This window comes from Neltuma alba, unplaced genomic scaffold (genome assembly GCF_004799145.2).
Source record: "Neltuma alba isolate B1F8T4 unplaced genomic scaffold, ASM479914v2 tig00012508_pilon, whole genome shotgun sequence".
NCBI lineage: Eukaryota > Viridiplantae > Streptophyta > Magnoliopsida > Fabales > Fabaceae > Neltuma > Neltuma alba.
Genome location: NW_021636976.1, coordinates 345,716 through 366,252, shown reverse-complemented (window position 1 = coordinate 366,252; position 20,537 = coordinate 345,716). Strand labels below are relative to the sequence as shown.

At 33.5% G+C, this 20,537-nt stretch overlaps 2 protein-coding genes across 3 annotated transcripts; one reads left to right on the top strand and one right to left on the bottom strand.

Annotated features, from left to right (window-relative positions):
• Positions 1–8,902: 8,902 nt before the first annotated feature.
• Positions 8,903–12,258, top strand: LOC114727847 (1-aminocyclopropane-1-carboxylate synthase 1-like). The gene is made up of 4 exons (XM_028914617.1): positions 8,903–9,076; positions 9,173–9,304; positions 9,396–9,556; positions 10,976–12,258. Exons 1-4 carry the CDS (start codon positions 8,903–8,905, stop codon positions 11,952–11,954), a joined length of 1,446 nt encoding a protein of 481 aa, XP_028770450.1. The 3' UTR covers positions 11,955–12,258.
• A 5,225-nt stretch (positions 12,259–17,483) lies between these two features.
• Positions 17,484–20,334, bottom strand: LOC114727820 (heavy metal-associated isoprenylated plant protein 39). Of its 2 annotated transcripts, none has more exons than XM_028914581.1 (3): positions 20,034–20,334; positions 19,605–19,683; positions 17,484–18,380 (listed from the first exon to the last, which is right to left on the bottom strand). In XM_028914581.1, exons 1-3 carry the CDS (start codon positions 20,037–20,039, stop codon positions 17,824–17,826), a joined length of 642 nt encoding a protein of 213 aa, XP_028770414.1. In that variant the 5' UTR covers positions 20,040–20,334; the 3' UTR covers positions 17,484–17,823. The 2 variants fall into 2 exon arrangements, with proteins under 2 accessions (XP_028770414.1, XP_028770415.1); XM_028914582.1 differs by lacking the exon at positions 20,034–20,334 and adding an exon at positions 19,780–19,858.
• Positions 20,335–20,537: the final 203 nt, after the last annotated feature.

The window sequence follows — 20,537 nt, the reverse complement described above, 5'->3', positions numbered from 1 at the left end:
ACGCAACTCGTCTTTTTTATTACAAAAATATTTTTTGTTAATTCTTACCCAGTTGATTGCATGCACCAACTTGGATAAAGAGATTAAAAAAGTATTTTTTTTTAAAAACATTTTACGAGATAAAGCTCCATTCATATATTTCCATACAAAAAGTATTGGGAAAAGTTAAAAAAAAAACCACCAAAATAGAAAAATTGTAAATAAAAACCCATCACAATAGTAGTATATATTTTGACAATAATAATATGTTTTTTGATAACAACTTTTGTGAACGAGTCCTTATGTCCTTATGTGTAAGTTTTTAATTTTAATGATATTTTTTGTGATTTTCGTAAAGTATTATTAAACATGTTTATTTATCTTAACTATAAGACTTATTGCAAATTACTAGTACGTAGTGTGTTTATTCTTTTCTCTCTCTCTCTCTCCCCCTTTTTTTTCCCTCCCCCAAGTGAGACCGTTTCATTTAATAGAAATAAGATCACAAATCTACCGAGTCTTTGGCACGCATCACGGCATGGTTTTTGCCAACACGTGATTTAAACCATTTTTGAAAATGGCGGAGGACCAAGAAATTACAAAGTACTCCTCCGGTCCTTAATATAAGACCCATTTAACTAATTTGATTAGATTAAGGAAGTTAGGTAAGTTAGTTAATTATAAGGAAAGTGACACATTTTTCCTAAAACACCATAATCATCTTTCTTAATACCACCTCTCCCTCTTCTACTTGATTATAGTTGAGGGAGTATCCATAGGGGTAATTTAGAGAAAATTGATAAATATGAGAAATGGGTCTTATATTTAGGACCAAAACCAACTCAAGAATTGGGTCCTATATTAAGGACCGGAGGAGTACTACCTTCGGTATTTAATACTACCTCCGATCTTTATTATAAGACCCCATTTGACTTTTTGTTTGATCCTAATTATAAGACCCCAATCCATTTTGTCTCTTAAATTTATGCATTTTTTCCCAAGATACTCCTTCTAATAATGATAGTTATAGCCAATATACTTAATTAGCAAGGATATTTTAGGAATGACAACACTTATTTATTACAAATAACTAACTTAACTTACTTCCTTAATCTCCTCAAATAAGTCAATTGGGTCTTATAATTAGGACCGGAGGTAGTATAAAACTATATTTGACTTTTATTTTGATCTTAAATATAAGATCCTAATATATTTTGTCTCTCGTATTAATTTTTTTTTTCTAAAGTAGTGATTCTAACAATGATAATTCTAGTCAATACATTTGATTAGTAAGGATATTTTAAAAAATACAACACCTATTTAGGACAAATAACTAACTCAACTTACTTCCTTAATCTTCTTAAATTAGTCAACTGACTCTTATAATTAGGACCGGGTAGTATTAGTTTCAACATTCTCTGGTAAAATTAATTATACTACATTGCTAGTAATTAATTAGCTCCTCTATCCAATGCTTTATTAGAGACTATTCCCTCTATCTCTTATTATAAGTTCTAATTTTTTGAATGGGTTTGTCTTCTTTTATAAGATCTTCTTTGAGTTTGTCTGAGCGTTTAATGTAGTATTACCTATTTTACCCCTAATTTAATGTATTTAATAAATTCTCTTTCTTCATTTATCTCACTATTACTCTCTCACATTTATTCATTTATATGTAAGGGTATATTTAAAAAAAACTACATTTGCTATATATTAATTACTTTTAATTAATTTTAACTGCTTTCTTAAATAGCACAATTTAGTTAAAATAATCTTATAATAAGAGACGAAGTAGTATCTCATTGATTGATACTCCTTTGGTTTTATTTATAAGGTATTTTCAGTATATTTTATATATATAGACTAAGAAAAACTTTAAAATATATTAACTCTTCATTGAAACATAACAACTTTCTAACTTTAGTCTTATTTAATATATACATTTTTAAAAAAGAATAACCATTAACACTATAATAAATAAAAGATAAAATAGTATATTTACGCTAAAAATTTAATGAATTGATTTATAAATAAGACAAAAAAATTTTTTCTCTCTCTGTCTTATAAATAAAATCAGAGGAGTAAACGCTAAACACATTTGTATTTGCAAACTAATTTAGTGTTAATTAATTTAATATGACTCAGTCTAGTCTTCCTATCTAGCTCGTTGATCAATAACTTTTTAAACGCACATGGAGGCATAATCACTAGTTTTATATTAATGCTGCAGTTAAGGCTCCAAAAGGCTATAGACTGCTCACTCCACCAGTTTGAAGTGAACAAATTGGTATCCTAGTAAATTAATTTATAATTAACATTTCATATCATGCCAAATATATACTTTCTTTCCTCCCATTTACTTAGCTTGTTTTGTACGTTTTGATTCTTGGACCTTTTCAATTTGTATTTAAATACACACACACATATTCTGTTCTAATTAAGTTTCAAGGTATAATTATTAATTGTTTCCAGTAATATCACACTTCAATAGGAGCATCAAGTGGTTCATAAAGGTATAATTACGATTTGAATTAGTGTGGAACATATTAAGTGGAGAACAAAACCGAAAAAGAAATTAATTTTTACATAGTATATCGATTATTTTACTTTTTCCTATGCTCCGTTTGGATGAAAAGAAAAGTTGGGAGGAAAAAAAATAGAAAAAGAGAAAATGGAAAGAAGAGAAAACCGGAAAAAAATATTATCTTCTTTTTTGTTTGGATGGATGAGAGAAAATAAGAAATAAAGAAAATAAGTAAATATGTGAAAGACAAAAACACCCTCATTCTTATATCAAAATACATCATGTTATAAGTTAAATTAAATATCACAATAAAAAATCATATTAGTGTTAATATCATTAAATAATTTAAAATCAAATTATTTGATAAAAATTTATTATCATGTCATTATATTATAAAAACCAAATAATTTAGTAAAAAAAATTCTTTTTAAAGGTAAAAATAAAAAAAGTGGATAATTTTTTAAAATCAAACATAATAAAATGATATAAATAAATTACGTGTTATTTAAGATTATTAATAAATAGTAAAAATTTAATATAAAATTTGAAAGAAATGAAGAAATTATATTATATGTATTACTTTGCGCAAATTTCCTGCATTGTTCATTGAATGTGAAAGAATGGGGTTCATGTATAGCTTTTGATTTTGGACACAATATAATGAGATAATTTTGTTAAATTATGAAGCAGTCATAAGTAAAATTAAAAAGAAAAACTTGTATGAAAGGTAGAATGTGATATTATTTGACTATATTTGAGGAAGGCATGTGGGGAATATAAGTTTTCTTCTCATTTTCTCCCCATATGTGGAGAGAAAAATTGGAGAGAAAATAAAGTGGGTTCCACATCCTTTTTTTTTCTATTTTTTTCTTCTCATTTTTCTTCCATCATCCAAACAGAGGAAAACTCATTTTTTTTTGTCATTTTTCTCCTTCATTTTCTTTCCTCCCTCATTTTCTCTCCATCTAAATAATGTGCGTGTGTTTTCTTATAAGAAGAAGTAAATAAAGGGGAAGAAAGTATGTGTATATTATGTAATTACTGTCCTGATTGTAAAATTAAAATTCACGAATCAAGATAAAATCTTTATATGCGGAACCACGTTATCCATATTAAAGTGTACAATGCATAAGACACGAGTTAAAATAACTACGAGTCTATAACACTTTCACGGTATTTTTAAAAAAATTTTAAAATAAAATAACTTTTTACGTAAAAAGGATGACTCATCATGTACAATAAAGCATTCTTTTATTTCTGTGAGAGATGCTTAAAGCAATAAAACGGCATGAACCCATTTTTTTTGAATGAGAACTCAAAATATAGCTTTTCTGACTTTGAAACATTACTTCCAAAGCGTGCTGGACGGATAATCAGGTAAAATCACACATTGACGAGATGATCACAAAGTGGACCACAAATTCTTCTTTCATATTTGCTCTCCACTTCTACATTTGAACAGTGTTCAAATTTTTCAAAGAAACCGCAGTTAAAATTGGCTTCCATAAATTTATTTGCATTATAGCAAAAAATAACAAGCAATAGACAAGCAATCAATTTATTTACGAGTAAAAAATAATTAATAGTTTTTGGGATGAAAAAAAATGATATCATCATCAATTGAATAATCGAAATTCAAACCATGCGCAGTTTCAGCTATGCCACCATAATTATTTTTACTTGCTGAGAGTTGAACTTGAATTTTTTCTTACCTGACACTTTTTTACATATGTATTATGTGAAATATTCAAAGCTATCAAGTTAAATTTAAACACTATCAGGTTAAAATGGAATAGCTGTCTAAAATGCATCTTGTCTTATATTATCTAAGTTTAAATTCGAGTCCTGATATTTAAACAATCAAAACTTCTTTAATATATTAGCCCTTGTGTTATAAATAAAATAAATATTTTCCTGATTTTGCTTTCTTCTTATTGTGTTTCCCCCCTGATTTAACCTAACTTTAATTTATCACACATTCTCTTATTTTTTTCCTCTTTTGTTTCTTTCATATATACAATCTAACTTTTGTCACAACAATATAATATCCTTTTGCTTGTACGTTCTATTTAGATCTTTCACCTCATCTTACTTTTGTTATGTATAAATAATATACTCTTATTCATTTTCCCCCCTCTTTTTCTTCACTTGACCTGGTTTTCCTTGCGTGCATATGCAAGGTTGATCTGCTTTTGCTGAGTAATCTTTGAATCCACCCGTGAATCAAAGGATCCAATATTGTAAAGTCGAACACTTCTCCTATGCTATTCAGCCAACCACTATATGACTTGAGGGGTCATCTGACTTTAGATTAACCTTTTCTATGAGGAACCATCTCACCCATTTCATTCTCATTATTCTTCTTCTTTCTCTTTACAACGGATGTCATATTCTTTATAGATAACATCAAAATCTTCATATATGCCTTGCTCTCCAAGTATATGTTGGGTTGGGTTGGGTTGGAATTTATGCGAATGGGGAAGTTTCGTCCCAGGAGAAAGTGGACTAGCTAAGTCAAGATCGTGTAATAAGGTAAATGGTCCATACATTTGACTATTATTATCTTAATGTTTTGCTGACTCAAAATGTGATTTGGTATTTATACGTAATAGACTAAATCTACTTGCAATTTTCAAGTCTCTCAATAATTATGTATTGACGAGTTCATATACTTCAATTCTTTTTCTACGTATTCCCGGTTAAGGAAGCTCAACTTCTATAAATACTGACTGGCCAATTTTATTTTTAATCAACAGAATGAATATATATATATATATATATAATACACGCAAGTTTTAAACATTTTTATATTTTAAAAGAAATTAAATAAAGATACTTATTATATAGTGACGTGAATATAAAAAATAATCCGCGTCTCAATTTTCGTATTACCTTTCTGTACATTTATTAAATGAGGCGTTTTCGCCAAATTTTTTGTTTATAACCATGGTGAAAATTATTATTGTGTCGCCATTGGTTGTTTTGATTTTTTTTTTTGAAGTTTTACTTTGGGTTATAAATGTTAGCATATCTCTTAATTAAGGGCCAAAAATTTACTTATATGTGTCTATATAAATTGAGTATTATTCTTTTCTATAAACTCTTTCTTTTTCAATTTGTTGTCAAATGAGAATAGTATGATAAACTAAACTTATTTAAAATAAAATTAAGATGTGCTTGGCACACGTACGGAACCATATTTGTAAAATGACGAACCAGCCGTTATTTCAAACGAATGACACGAGATTTTCTACGTCATGAATACGCACGTATAACTTTCTGCGCAGTTGAAGAAGAAATTTGTTGCTGGAAAACAAAATAATATCAATACAACATAAAGTAAATGTTTAGCAAACTCAATACAGTATAGAAATTAAATACTACTATCTTCGGTGCTAATTATAATACAACAACAACGTAACAAGCATTATCTTATTAAATAATCTTGGACCTATCAGCTACTTAAATTACACACCACCTCTGCCTTGTTAAAAACTAAATATTTGAATAGATTGTTAATTAAAAGGTCTTGTGTTATGATTTCATTGAGTATTTTTTTTTCCTATCTCCATTTAATTCTCTTTTTAGCGATGCATGCAATGACCTTATTTAAAGTATCCAAACCACCTTAAACAATTTTTACGTATATGTTTGTTATAAATATTACCACCTTCGGTTATTAATATAAGAACTAGTTGACTAATTTGAGTAAATTAAGAAAATTAGTTAAGTTAGTTATTTATAATAAATATGTGTTGTCTTTCCTAAAATATTCTTATTGATTAAGTACATTATTTAGAACTACCATTACTATAAGGATTAATTTGGAAAAAAATATAAATATAAGAGATAAAATGAATTAGGGTCTTATATTCAGGATTAAAATAAAAGTCAAACTAACTATTATATTAAGGGTCGGAGGTAGTAACTTTTTTTTTTTTTTAAAATCAAGACCACATCCTCATTTTAACATCCTTATCTCAAATTCTCATTAATGATGCTGCAGGACACCAAAAAGAAGTCTTAGCTATGAAACAACAGAAATAAAAGATTAAAAGTCAAGAAGGGAGGAACATCTCCGCGATTCTCGGAATCGAATTCAGACTGGAACACGAAAGCTGGAGAGAGTTTCTGAGTGAGATTTTAAGAGGATGAGGTGTTAATTAATTAATAACAGTATCTGTGATAGCTTACGTGATTCACTTTATATTCTAAATCTGCATATCACCTTTTTGGCTTGAATATTTTGTGACACTTTCATACTTAAAACAAAATTTTGATTTCCAACATGATCTAGGATAAGGTTTACAAAGTTTTTGTCTAAATTTCACTACAGTCATGGTTTTGATTTTCAACATGTTATTTATTAATTAAGAATATTGATTGACTTTATCATGGAAATCTTGGACCTAAATCCATTCTGTCTTGGGAACAAAACTGCTTCGAGTAAATAAATTTGACTTAACCAAGGACTTCTTAAGAAAAATAAAATAAAATAAAATAAAAGATTATATTTATCTATTTTTTCAAAGTAGTTTTTATAGTAATTGCATATATTAAAAATTCTATCAAATTGTAGTTCTGGCTAATATAAATAATTATTAATATATTTTAGGAAATACAACACCTATTTATTACAACTAATTAACTTAACAAACTTTTTTAATTTATTTAAATTAGTCAGTTAGTTTTTATATTAAATAACCAAGATAGTAACAGACTAAAAAAGAAATGCTTATAGGGAATTTTCCCCGCTCTGTCAAACGGGGCCATAATACGTACAAAGTAAAATGATGATGCAGTGATGCTATCTTTATTTTAAGATATAATGATGAGATTAATCACTTCAGAGGTGCCTGAGGGCGACAAAGAACAATAAGAGATTAATAACAGTGGAATCTAATAAAACAGCAGTAGGAGTATTATATTAGAGACAGGGATGTTTTTGGAAGGAGGAGAGATGACAGTGCAGCTGCATGGAACAGAGGAGGGATCTCATGAGAAGCCACGTGGAAGGAATCCAAGAAACTGGAACACTTAAGAGCAACATCACAGTGTGATACACAACCTTCATCTAAATCCGGAAACTACGCGCATTCACGTCTTTCTGAATCTGACCCAAATTATCATGTGATAAACACAAAACACCCTCTCTTCTTCATCAACTTCTACTTTCACTACTACGCTTCTCTTCTTTCAAAAATTATCATGTTTTAGTAAACAATATGCTTACTATATGTATCCAGACATGCAGATATATAAAAGCCATTACTTTCAAGACCTTACTCAACAACAGTAAAAAGGTGCGTGTAAAATGGTAACTTGATGATTCTTACATGTATGTTAAGTTTGAGTTTGTGTAATTATATATACAAGTATTTTAGTAATGTAATATGAACAGGAGGCTGGCGGGTCAGTCGGGAGGAAGCAGGAGGAAGAAAGTGAATTAGCTCCACGTGTGTGGGAGTAGGGCAGAGCCAGACGGTATCGTTGCCGTCCCACCGGGACTTGTCTCTTTCCTTTTCCTTCCTTAATTAATCACTTAGTAGTCTTGCAGCAACCAGCAACTACCGTCCAAAACTCCCCAAGTCCCTACCTGGCTCTCCCTCAATCTCCCACATGGATTCCCACCCTTCTTTCCTTCTCTCCAGAAACTACCCCACTCCCTGTTCCCACCCATTTTAATATCTCTCCAAGGTCAAACCTATATACGTATTTGCCTTGGTTGGTACCTTCGCCAACTTTATTGTCGTCTCACCTTTCTTCGTGAAACATGTTGAATCCCTCAATGACAAGTTTACAACACAACACTAGTCGAGCTGATATTTGAATTCTTATTTTAATTAATTGTGTTGGACTTTGTCTCTCTTTTTGGTTTTGAACCGAGTGTCACTGTGTGTCAGCAGCTTCGGGGGAAACTTCTTCGTCCCAGAATGTAAATTTCGCTCAATTTATTAATTTCCATGTTAAATTGGTTCTCCTGGTTAAAGGAACAGTTACCTAACATGGGGCACCTTAATGGGAGAAAATTCATATGTGCAAGAAGGAAGTCTCTCCTCACATAACTCCACAACGAGATAAGAAGGACACACGCAAGCCCCCTCGTGCTTATTTCTTTTGACCAATGCATTTTCATTTCTCAAAACAAAATTTCTGCCATTTCTCCGGCTTTGAATCTTGAGGAAGACTTGTCCATCTTTGCTTCTGGTTTGAGCTTAACTTTCAAACTCTGCAGTGCCTATAAATTCCCCCCCGGTTTCTGACTTCCTTCATCATACCCTCCCTTCCTCTGCATTTCCAACCACATTTCTCTTACCATCCAACAGCCATTGTTGCAACTTCAGCTGCCTAGAGTGACCTCGGCTCTAACTTCTTTACATCACAAAATCTGAACTGAAAATGGGTCTCGCAAGTGAGAGCCGTGACCATCAGCTTCTCTCCAAGATTGCCACAAATGACAAACATGGAGAGAATTCCCCCTATTTTGATGGATGGAAGGCTTATGACAGAGACCCATTTCACCCCACGAAGAATCCCCATGGGGTTATCCAGATGGGTCTTGCAGAGAATCAGGTAACCAGCAAGTTTTTTTGAGCTTCATCCTATCACATTGACGTGAAGCTGCTTGTTAAATTGACTCACACGGGTGTGTTTTTAATTTTTTCCCAGCTCTCTTTTGATTTGATTGAAGAGTGGATGATGGAGAATCCCAAGGCCTCCATTTGCACTCCTGAAGGGATAAACCAGTTTAAAAATATTGCTAACTTCCAAGACTATCACGGACTCCCAGAGTTCACAAAGGTAAGCCATGGCAATATTTATTTTGTCCTTGCCTTTCTTCTTCTTCTTTTTCAATTCCTGGGTATTGAGTATATTGTGTGTTGTTTTGCAGGGTGTGGCTAATTTTATGTCCAAAGCGAGAGGTGGTAGGGTCAAATTTGATCCTGACCGTGTAGTGATGGGTGGAGGTGCTACAGGGGCCAACGAGCTCATCATGTTCTGTTTGGCTAATTCAGGAGATGCCTTTTTGGTTCCTTCACCTTATTATCCAGCGTATGTGCCCTTTCCTTTTTCTTAACTTTTTTGTGCTCATTCAATGAATGTTTTGATATTCCACGCTACCCATAGAAAGTTAAAAGTTGGAAGTTACTAGAGCAATACAAAGAATCATGGCTACTCTGTTCCTTTCAATGAAGAACGGTGACCAATGGCTGAGCCGAACCTGCTGTTCTGAAACAAACCAACAACATCCAAACAAGTTCCACAAAATCCCTTATATAATCAACTTATTTACATAACCATATAAAAATTAGTGCTTTGAAGGAAAAATCCTGATAAATTATTTAAAGAACTTTCTTTCTTGTATGAGTCATGACAGCAGCTGGCAAGTGGTTTTGGTCCTGGAAAAGGTAGAAATAGCAGACGGACAAACTGTGTGGTTTCGCGCCACGTTTTGAATTTTTAGGTAGTGAAACTAAGACCTCTTGTGACGTGGCTCCCAATATTAAATTGGATGGAGCTTGTGTTCACATCAGCCAACTAATGCACATCCAGCTCAAAAATAAAATAATCAGCAAATTAGGCATTGCTTCAGTTCTCTTCTTTTTTTTTTTTTTGTGTGCGCGCGCAAATTCTTATTTTAAAAAATAAAGGAGAAAGAAACGATGAGTTGCTTCGCCTTTAGCTGGATAATTAAGAAATAATCTTCATTCAACTTTTGTTTCACAAACTAGGGAAGAGCGTCTGAAATCCAACAATTTCCTATTTATGGTTAATGACAGTGATATGTCTCGAACGTGTCAAAATATATATATATATATATAGATATATTTCCAAGCCAGAGTTCGGTTCAAGCATGCCGTGATTATCTCTTATGGCCTAAGAAGTCAACAAGCATGTGAGAGGAATTTCATATTTAAAAAGTTGAAACCCACTTTGACATTTTATAACTCAAAGCTAAGTGGACCTTTAACATTGACCTTTGAAAGTTCAACTTGACATCATCTCAGTGCACGATTAGCCTGCATTCAAACAAGCACCAATATACTAACTCGCACAGCTGGATCTTGGAAAATTTCGAGCCTCAGGTTCTATATAAGTTTTAGTTTTACCAGGATGTTGACGTTTCTTTCATCCCATATTAACATGTGCTAAATTACACGCGTTGAAGTAAACTTTTCGTCAAAGACATGTCTGACATGCTTACCTTACCTGTTGATTTAGTTTTACTAGGCAAAATTTTATTCTAATTTGGCCACTCATTGAATGAACGGACCGCAAAAATATTCTTTATTTTGTTTTTGGTAAAGTGGACCGGAATCGTATTGGCCATGACTGCGTTGGTCAAAGAAGAGACCTGATTAGTCTCGGATTATGTCTTGATTAAGGGGTAGCAGTGTTATGATTCATATAGATTTTCATACTACAAGTTTTTTCAACTCACAGACCTCTCATGTCTGTATTCTATTGCAGATTCGTTCGTGACTTGTGTTGGAGAACTGGGATCCAAATCATTCCTGTTCACTGCGACAGCTCCAACAACTTCAAAATAACCAGAGAAGCTCTTGAAGCAGCATACCAGAAAGCCCAAGAGGATAACATTAACGTTAAGGGTTTGATCATAACAAACCCATCAAACCCTTTAGGCACCACCTTGGACAGAGAGACACTGAGGAGCTTAGTAAGCTTCATCAATGAGAAGACCATCCACTTAGTCTGTGATGAGATTTATGCCGCCACAGTCTTCAACTCCCCCAGCTACGTGAGCGTCTCTGAAATCATACAAGATATGGAATGCAACCTTGATCTCATACATGTGGTATATAGCTTGTCTAAGGACATGGGACTTCCTGGATTCAGAGTTGGGATAGTTTATTCATACAATGAAACAGTGGTGCACTGTGGCCGCAAAATGTCCAGCTTCGGATTAGTCTCTTCACAGACTCAACATCTACTTGCTGCAATGCTCAATGATGACGAATTCGTCGATCACTTCCTCAAGGAGAGCTCGAGGAGGCTGGGAAAGAGGCACAGTGCCTTCACAAAGGGGCTTGAAAATGTGGGGATTACTTGCTTGCCAAGTAATGCAGGTCTTTTTGTGTGGATGAACCTGAGGAGGCTGCTAAAAGAGCAGACATTTGAAGGTGAAATGATACTGTGGCGTGACATTATCAATGAAGTGAAGCTCAATGTGTCACCCGGTTCATCTTTTGACTGTCAAGAACCGGGTTGGTATAGGGTTTGCTTTGCAAATATGGATGATGAAACAGTGGAGGTTGCATTAAGGAGGATCAGAGCATTTGTGAGCAAAGAAACACAGAAAAAAACAGTGAAGATTAAACGATGGAACAGCAATCTCAGGCTCAGTTTCTCTTCTTCAAGAAGATTTGATGAAACTGTTGTATCACCTCACGTGATGTCTCCTCACTCACCCCTTGTTCAAGCCACTTAATCAATATGCAAATGCTGCTGATCGATCTTCTGCTGATCTCTGATTATTTATCTTGGTAGACATAGTTAATTAAGTTTTATTTTTCAGTGTGTACGTAACTTTGATGATTTTTTTCCCTCCCATTTTTTAATGCCTATAATAGCTGTCTGATGGGGGCCAAACAATCTCAAGTGTGCAGCTTCCCGTTTGGTCACAGCGAACTCTAGTAATCTAGTTGGTGACCGAGATTATTAGTTGGTGAAGTTGATGAATCATGTATGACAGTGAAGAATGTATCAGTTATTCTATAAATAAAAGTTCCACCTTTTTTCCCCACAAGTTATTATATCTTTGTTTCATTCTTCAGATGACTGCATACACCTAAGTTTTATTTTATACTCCTCCGATCTTTAATACAAGACCCATTTAACTAATTTGATTAAATTAAGGAAGTTAGATAAGTTAGTTAATTATAAGAAATATGACACGTTTTTCTTAAAACACCATAATTATCTTTCTTAATACCTCTTCTCTCTCTTCTACTTGATTATGGTTGAGGGAGTATCCATAGGGTAATTTGAAAAAAATTGATAAATATAAGAAATAAGTCTTATATTTAGGACCGGAAGAGTACTAAATAATTTGTTCTGAGTTGAGTTGGGATAAAAGTCGTTTTGTTCTATGTTGTCTCTCAATCAGTAACAACAGAAAATCACATTATCGTAGAGTTAAAAAAGCCAACAAAACTATATCAGTTTAAATTAATGTAATGAAAAAACAACTGAATTGCATGGAAATCTAATATATATTTTCTTTTCCAAACTCATTTGCCGAATAGAATTGAATATTATTTCACTACATTTCTAATTCCGAACTAACTTTCTCATGGTGGAGAGGATGAAGAAAGGTAGAATAGTTGAATATGAATGAGCCTTGTCAGTTGTCGCTAATATCTCTGTCACCTAATAATGGTGCGCATGCGTGGCTTGATGGATTGGTTCAGGTTGACATATTCCAAAACCCAGAAGCATATAATTAAATACTTTTATAGATGCTTTGCCTGTCACTTTCGTCATTATGACGAAGAAACTATGAAATATATACCTCAAGGGACAATCAAATAAACACTTTTCTGTATTATTCTCATATCATCCGCTCAAAACACTGCTCAAGAACATGCATGATCGTGTGTGAACGCCTGCACAATTCGTTATATATATATATATATATTCATTTTCGTGCTCATCTACTCATCCAAATCCAATGATGTTCACACTCACAATATGAATTCATCCTTTTTGGGTTTTCTAAAGTATACCTTCTGCTTTTCCGCTTTGGTTTATGGAGACTAGCTAGCCAGCACATCATTGGCTTCGCCAATTAATGAGTAGCTTGCGCAAGATTTACTTAGCTATATCATACACTGTCTTGTTCCAAAACTAACTAAATTTGAATACTCCCCGTACTATTTATAAACTTCAATCAAATACCTAATTCACGGATAATAAACAATTAGTTAAAAGCAACAAATAGGTTAGAAATATAATTTTGTTTTCAAATATGCCTTTATAATAAATAAAGAACAGGATGAAAGAGAGTGTGTAGAGAACTATAATAAGAGAAAGTATGACAAAAGAAAGAGAATAAATAATTAAGGATAAAATTAGAAAAAATGTATTAAATGTTAAGAAAAATCCAAATTGAAGCTTATAAAATAGATGATACCCATCCTTAAATTTGAAGCTAATGTCCACTCTTTTATTATTCTAGCTAGGGAACAAAGTCCCTGTATAGTCATTATACAGGCACAGTTTAATCTCAGGAGGTGGTATATCAAAAACATTCATCACGTCTCTCTGCCCTGAACTATAATTCGCAACAAAATCTGCACATACATTTCCTTCTCTATATACATACATGTACAAATCAGCTTATATTGGCAGAAAGTTATTAGAGAATGAATTTTGGTAGCTTAGCTTCATCAAAAATATGAGCATTGATCGATCAGCGGGAAGTTTCTGAATGAAACACGACCTGGATCGTGACCTAGAGGTATATTGGGATATGGAGAAGTGTTTGATTTGTACTCGTTAATTAGTCCAGCAACATTAATTTGGGAGGGAACACGGTGACCCACAAGCACACCGAGTGGTGAGACAGACACAAAGGTTGGAGTTTGAAAAGTGGCACAACAATCAAACCGACCATTGCTGGGAAATGAAAGCCAAGGGGTCCACCACGTACCTCCATCCATCGCCAAACTGTTCCTTCTTCCATGAAAGAGACCTTCACTAATGCCTTGCCGTCTGGGGCTTTTATCTTCAGTGTCTTCTTCACACTAATCTCTTCTCCTCCTAAAGGCTTGACGGATGCAGCCATGCACCCCACTCACGTGAACGCACGATGCACAACATTACTACTTTTAAATTCGAAGATTTCTAAAATCAAACAGTATTAAAACTCTAACTAGTCATATTTGACGACTGAGGTGCTTCTATATATTACAAATATATCTATCTTTTATATAGCTTCTTAAGAAGCTTGTCATAATGATTATATTCCCTTTAAAAGTCGCTGATATGTATCCACTTTCAGATAGATATTGTTTGTTAAAACTCAATTTTCGCTGCTGTGAGTTTTGTTGATAAATACAACTTCCGATTCTTAATATAAGATCAAATTGACTAATTTGAGAAGATTAAGAAAGTTACTAAATTACTTAATTACAACATACCATGTGTATTATTAGATTATATACAAATTTATAACTCAGGTAAATTAGTTTAAAGAAAAACGATAAATATAAATAATTTAAATTAATTTGATAATTTTTTTAATCTTTTCAAATTAATTGACTGAGTTTTACATTAAATATCGTATAAAATTTGAAAACTCAAAAACTATGGTTTAGCCTATGTTAAGGCTACAGGGCAACAACGTAATTAATGAGCACATTGGTTCAGTGTTTTAAGTTTCTAACATATAAATAAATATATTTACATATGTGGTGCACATTTTGGTAGTCTGTTGGGTGAAGTTGATGTATCATCCTACAATATTAGAGAGATTTACCAGCATGGATTATGTTTATTGGAATGGATGGTTTATAATGACGTGGTAAACTAATATTCAAATACTTGTTAGGAGACACCGACTCAAAAGAATACTTTTTTTTTTTTGCTAACGCATAGGTATCTTCTTGTTGGAGATAATCCTATTCGAGACACTATCAGACACTAAATGTGAACACTTTTCTTAGTGGGAAGTCAAACCTTAGATCGTCATATTGTGGGAAACTAATCCTTTCTGTTAGACCTGATTCCAGTTGGTATTGAAAATAATACCTGTGCATAGTGAAAAAAGAAACCGGAGAGAGAGATTCTAAAGGGCCTAACAAATAAATATTTGGCCCAAATTGTTGATACTTGTTAGGCTCAATGTTTTGCTGACAACTAGATCGAAGTCATTGTTCAGCTCAACCTAACGAGGAAAAACACTCGGTAAAAGTTATAATTTTTCCTTGTTCAGCTTAACCTAACGAGGAAAAACACTTGTTAGCCTCATTGAACTAATTTTTACTTGTTGGCAAAAGAAAAAAATTTACTTAGTCATTATATAAATATATATATCAGGGAATTTAGTAATAGTTAAATCCCAAAACAAATACTGAGAGATGAGTTATAATTTTTTTTTTTTGCCAGCAAGAGATAAGTTATAAATGTTGATTCAAATAACTGCTGTCAATTGCAAATAAGACATTTAAATCTTATATATCATCTGTAATTAATACTTTCATATATGCAAATATTTGCGACTCATGTTTTGGCAAATTTTTTGAGCCATAAATTAATTTTTAAGATGTGAGTGTCATTCCCCTTATTAATTGTAATTATATATAAATTAAAAATTATGAAGGTCTAGGATGTAATTAATTAGGATTGTACATATTTGGTGGCATGTAATAATGACCTCATTGATCAAATCACCAGCCGGGTCAATGCCACACATCATCATTACGTACCTTATTAATTTCAAATGTAATTAATAGATTTAATCATTCCTAAATATTTGTTATTTGGTATAAAGAAATTCACCAGCACTACCAAAACCAGGAAAAAACATCCAGTGATGCAAAATTCTGACCTTTTTCTTATGAATTTGCACAAAAAATGTCATTCTTGGCAGCCCCTTCAGAAGGATTTGGTGATTCTTGCCACCAATGGGTGAATTAGCAATACAGAAGCAGTTTTTGCTGTGAAGCGTGAAGTGGCCAGAAACCACCACTATTACTGGCGGTTTTAGCCGCAAATGATATTTCTTTTTATTGAATTCCCCCTCACGTATTTAGTTAAACTAAAACATAAAATCAATTATCCAAAATTTATTTTTTTCAGAGGAGAAAGCACTCGATAAGCTTTTAAGAAGGATAGGCATTCAAATGTTTAATCATCTTCATTTGTTTTGAAAAGATCAATTCCCCCTCACAGTATTCACAAATGCTAAATACTTATCCTGATTCGGTACGAAATGATTAATTAATATAAACATCATTAATTAAATCAATCACATGCTTAAGCACAGTTTCCATGTGGAAGGCGATAGCGTACAGAGGCAAATATGACAAGCTACCTAAATAAAGCTTACAAGGTGGCTTAGGTTATTGTCTTGTTTGGATGAAAGGAAAGACAAAAGATAATGGAGAGTGAAAGAGTCACTTCACTTAATTGTGCATCCTAGTGGACGAGATTAGAGTGCAGGATTATAGATTTGATAGTGTTGAATTGAGAGGAATCAACAGCCTATCATTCTTTAAGCAGAAAATTAATTAATGTTTAAATAAATGGTGGGATGGGAGGCTCATGAAAGCCCAACGGAAAAAAATAACAATGATCATAACTTAGACCACCCAATCACATCATTGGATTGTGATACTTCAATTAGACTCGATGGGGCCAACAAAATGCAGACTTTTTTAAAACAAGAAGTATAGATTCCATCATGTAGAAAGCATGAAGATGTAATCAAATATATGGCATGATTAGTACTACTATATATATTGTCAAATCACATGCGCATCCGTGAACCAACGAATCAATCTTTTCAACTTTTTTTTTTATTACATATTAACCTTTCTTTGCATTTTACTAGAAATAAAAAATAAAGATAATTTTATTAACAAAGTAAATAATAATATTAATAATAAAGAAATAGCAAACACTGAAAAAGAAATTATCAATGCCATTCTAAATATAAGGGCTCAACTTGGGGGAATTAAAATTTATCTAAGTTTAAATTGATTTCTTTTTCTAAGAAAACTAATGTGGGGTATGAACTATAAAGCGGATCAGTACGGACTTGAATCTCTTAAAAGGAAAATTACAAGCTGAGTAAGCTCAACCACTAGGATGGGGTGGTCGGTTTTTTCACCGTGTCCCACAAGATCGTGGACACGACCAGTGACAAAAGAAGCTCGTTTCCTTTTTTTATCAGCGGTGGCGGAGGATGTGCTGAGATTGGGACTTCCTCTTATCTGAACATGATAAAAGTATGTCACATGCTTAACACTGATCTCTACTATTTCCAGGATGTCCTGAGCATCCACAAACAAAATTAACTGATTACTTCGGTAGGTAATGACACGATCTAGTCACTATTACAGGTAATTGGTATGGGACTATTGATTACATTTGTGTCCCAACGACGTCCCCCAAATTTTATTCCTTTTTCTCTACACACGACTAGTTTCAAACTATGCAAGAGATGATCATATAATTATATACAAGAGCTCCTATCATCCTGGCTGTAGCCTACTATAGGCATCAAAGACTTGGATCCAGCATCGAATTACGAAAGCTTATGTATTTCCCTCACCTTTTGGACAGCTTGCTGATCACAAAATGATACAAGTACTGGGATTGTCTTCCATGCTTTGGACAGGGTAGCTGGCCATGGGGGAATGATATGCCATGTGGGGATGATTTGCCATGTGGGTATTATATGCCATTTGGGGATTATATGCCATCAGTGGGTAATATGGCCTATTATAACCACCCCCCCCTAAATATGCAGGGTCTGGGACTATGACTGGTGGTGGAAGTGGTGCTGGGGCTGGGGCCGCCTCTTTCTTTTTCTCCTCTTCTTTCTTTCCGTCCTCCTTCTTCTCCTCTTCTTTCTTTCCGTCCTCCTTCTTCTCATCTTTCTTTCCTTCCTCCTTCTTGTCCTCTTCTTTCTTTCCCTCCTCCTTCTTTGGCTCTTCTTTCTTTTCTCCCTCCTTCTTGGGCTCTTCTTTCTTAGGCTCCTCTTTCTTCTCAGGCTCCTTAACTGGTCCTACTAAGACTAGATCTGTTGACCAGTATTTGCGAAGTTTGCTTACCACAGAGATCGGATCAACTGTTCCCATTACAGTCAACTTCTTCTGCTTCATGTCCATAGAGATGAAATCTATCCCTGCAAGCAGATAGCAATTGCTTTTGCTTAAAGGAACTGGGACAAAAGATCAACAGCTTCAACTAATGAAGAGTCCCAATTCAATCATAACAAACAAAAGATTTTGTTTCTGAGCGAGATTGAGGGTGATAAGTGGTACGAGTTTTGCTACTGTGGTCAAGGCCAACAGAGTATAAATACATAGCCTCTGACTCTCTAGTAGTTTGTTTCATTACAACTTCCTGAGTTTTGATATGCATTATTTTTCATGCTTGTATCTTATATTTTATTTAATATTCCTCCGATCCTTAATATAGAACCTAATTGTTAAGTTAGTTTTAGTTCTAAATATAAAACCTATTTATCATATTTATCAATTTTTTCTAAATTAACCCTATGAATATTCCCTCAACTATAATCAAGTAGAAGAGGAAAAAGAGGTATTAAGAAAGATGATTATGGTATTTTAGGAAAAACGTGTCACATTTCTTATAATTAACTAACTTACATAACTTTCTTAATCTAATCAAATTAGTTAAATAGGTCTTATATTAAGGATTGGAAGAGTACTTCATCTGTAAGGCCCAACATTTGGTTTCTTTACTACATATTGTGCAAGCAAAATGTAATTCTGCAGACAGACACATGATCGTTACTCATGTCAGGCATAGACTATACATAGATGTAGCAAAGATGTATTCGCTTTCCCTTCCCCCACCACAAATCCCTTCACAAATAAGAAACCTCATTTTAAATTTTTTTTTTATAAAAATAATACATCCCATTGTAGACTTGTTGACAGGCTAACGGCCAACTAATATCTTAATGACCTCAAGTAAAATTAAGATTTAGTATTTTTAGCCAACCGAAAAAAAAAAAAAAAAAGAGATTTGATGCATCTCTTTCACCTACCACAACCCAGAAATTAAACAATAATATTTAAACTAGGAAAAGATTTTAATTAGTTAAAAGAGCATATGACGATTCAAAAATTCAGAATCAAAATAACCAGAACACGCATCTAATACTTACGAATTTGAAGATTAAGACTACTTTGGTCATTTTTTGGCATTCCAAACACGAACATACAGAAAGCTAACAAGAGTACATTAATCCTCAAAATATGGGTGTAAATAAGCAGTCTGGCATCCAAACGCACCCACAAAAACCTGAGAGTATTGCATAGTCCCTCCAACGTAAAGAACTGAAGAAGGCACAATACTGTATAATACAACGTGTTCGTACCTGTAAGTGCTGAGACCGTTTTCAGAGCCTTCTGCTTGGCCCTGTCATCGTCCAAATCTAACTTGATCACAGCAAACTTCTGTAAGAATAAATCAGAAAGTGGTTCCGCTTAGATTCAAATAATCCTTAGATAAATACCATAACATAACACGAAAGCAAATATTTTTCTTCCAACCAGAAGCTCTGTTGCTTCGCATAATAGAAGCGGCGGAAAAAAGACATTTAATCCTGATTTAGGAGATAGCAAGATTCGGTCCACATATATTCATCTCAGATCCTTTACGAGAGAGACGAAGTGAGAAGAGTAAAGGTCGAGGAGAATCAGAAGCGAACAAAAAATGACGGAGAAAGGATTCATCGGTTTTCGACGAAAAAAAAGAAAAGAAAAGGAAAAGCCAAAAGAATCGAAACCGGAAGTGGGAATCGTACCTTCATTCTAATCAAGCAGGAATCTGGAGATTAAAAGCAGAGAGAATAGAGAATAGAATAGGCGAGCCTTGCGAGAACGGGGAAATGGGGGTGGCTCTGAGAGAGAAGGCCAACGCCAACAAATCAAATCAAGCTTTTATGGAGAGAAGGGTGAAAAAATAAGTTGGACACACATGGCATTGAGGAATCCGAATCGAGAGTCGAAAGTAACAATGTATATTAGGAGAGAGGGAGAGAAAAAGTTACAGAGAGAGGGAGAGAGAGTGAGTGAGTGTGTAAATTGTACGCAAATATATTGAAGTGTTTGTAGGAGATGAAGAAGAATCCAGGACCAGGAGTGATGCACTGCATGACCCTCTAACGACAAGAGAAGGCCACGCGTACTAGGGAGCGCGTCACAATCGTTAAAGGGCTTTTTTCCTGCAGGATGACTCACGCCTCATGTGAGATCAGCTAATCTTCCGAGCAACTTTTTCCCGCATGGGGTTTGATTTTATATACTCC

Excerpts from the sequence above, each read along its gene's own strand:
- LOC114727847 (XM_028914617.1), top strand. The coding sequence starts at position 8,903 with ATGGGTCTCGCAAGTGAGAGCCGTGACCATCAGCTTCTCTCCAAGATT. Across the intron at positions 9,077-9,172 it reads TGGGTCTTGCAGAGAATCAG|CTCTCTTTTGATTTGATTGA; the intron begins GTAACCAGCAAG and ends ATTTTTTCCCAG. Across the intron at positions 9,557-10,975 it reads CCTTCACCTTATTATCCAGC|ATTCGTTCGTGACTTGTGTT; the intron begins GTATGTGCCCTT and ends ATTCTATTGCAG.
- LOC114727820 (XM_028914581.1), bottom strand. Across the intron at positions 18,381-19,604 it reads AACGGTCTCAGCACTTACAG|GGATAGATTTCATCTCTATG; the intron begins GTACGAACACGT and ends ATCTGCTTGCAG.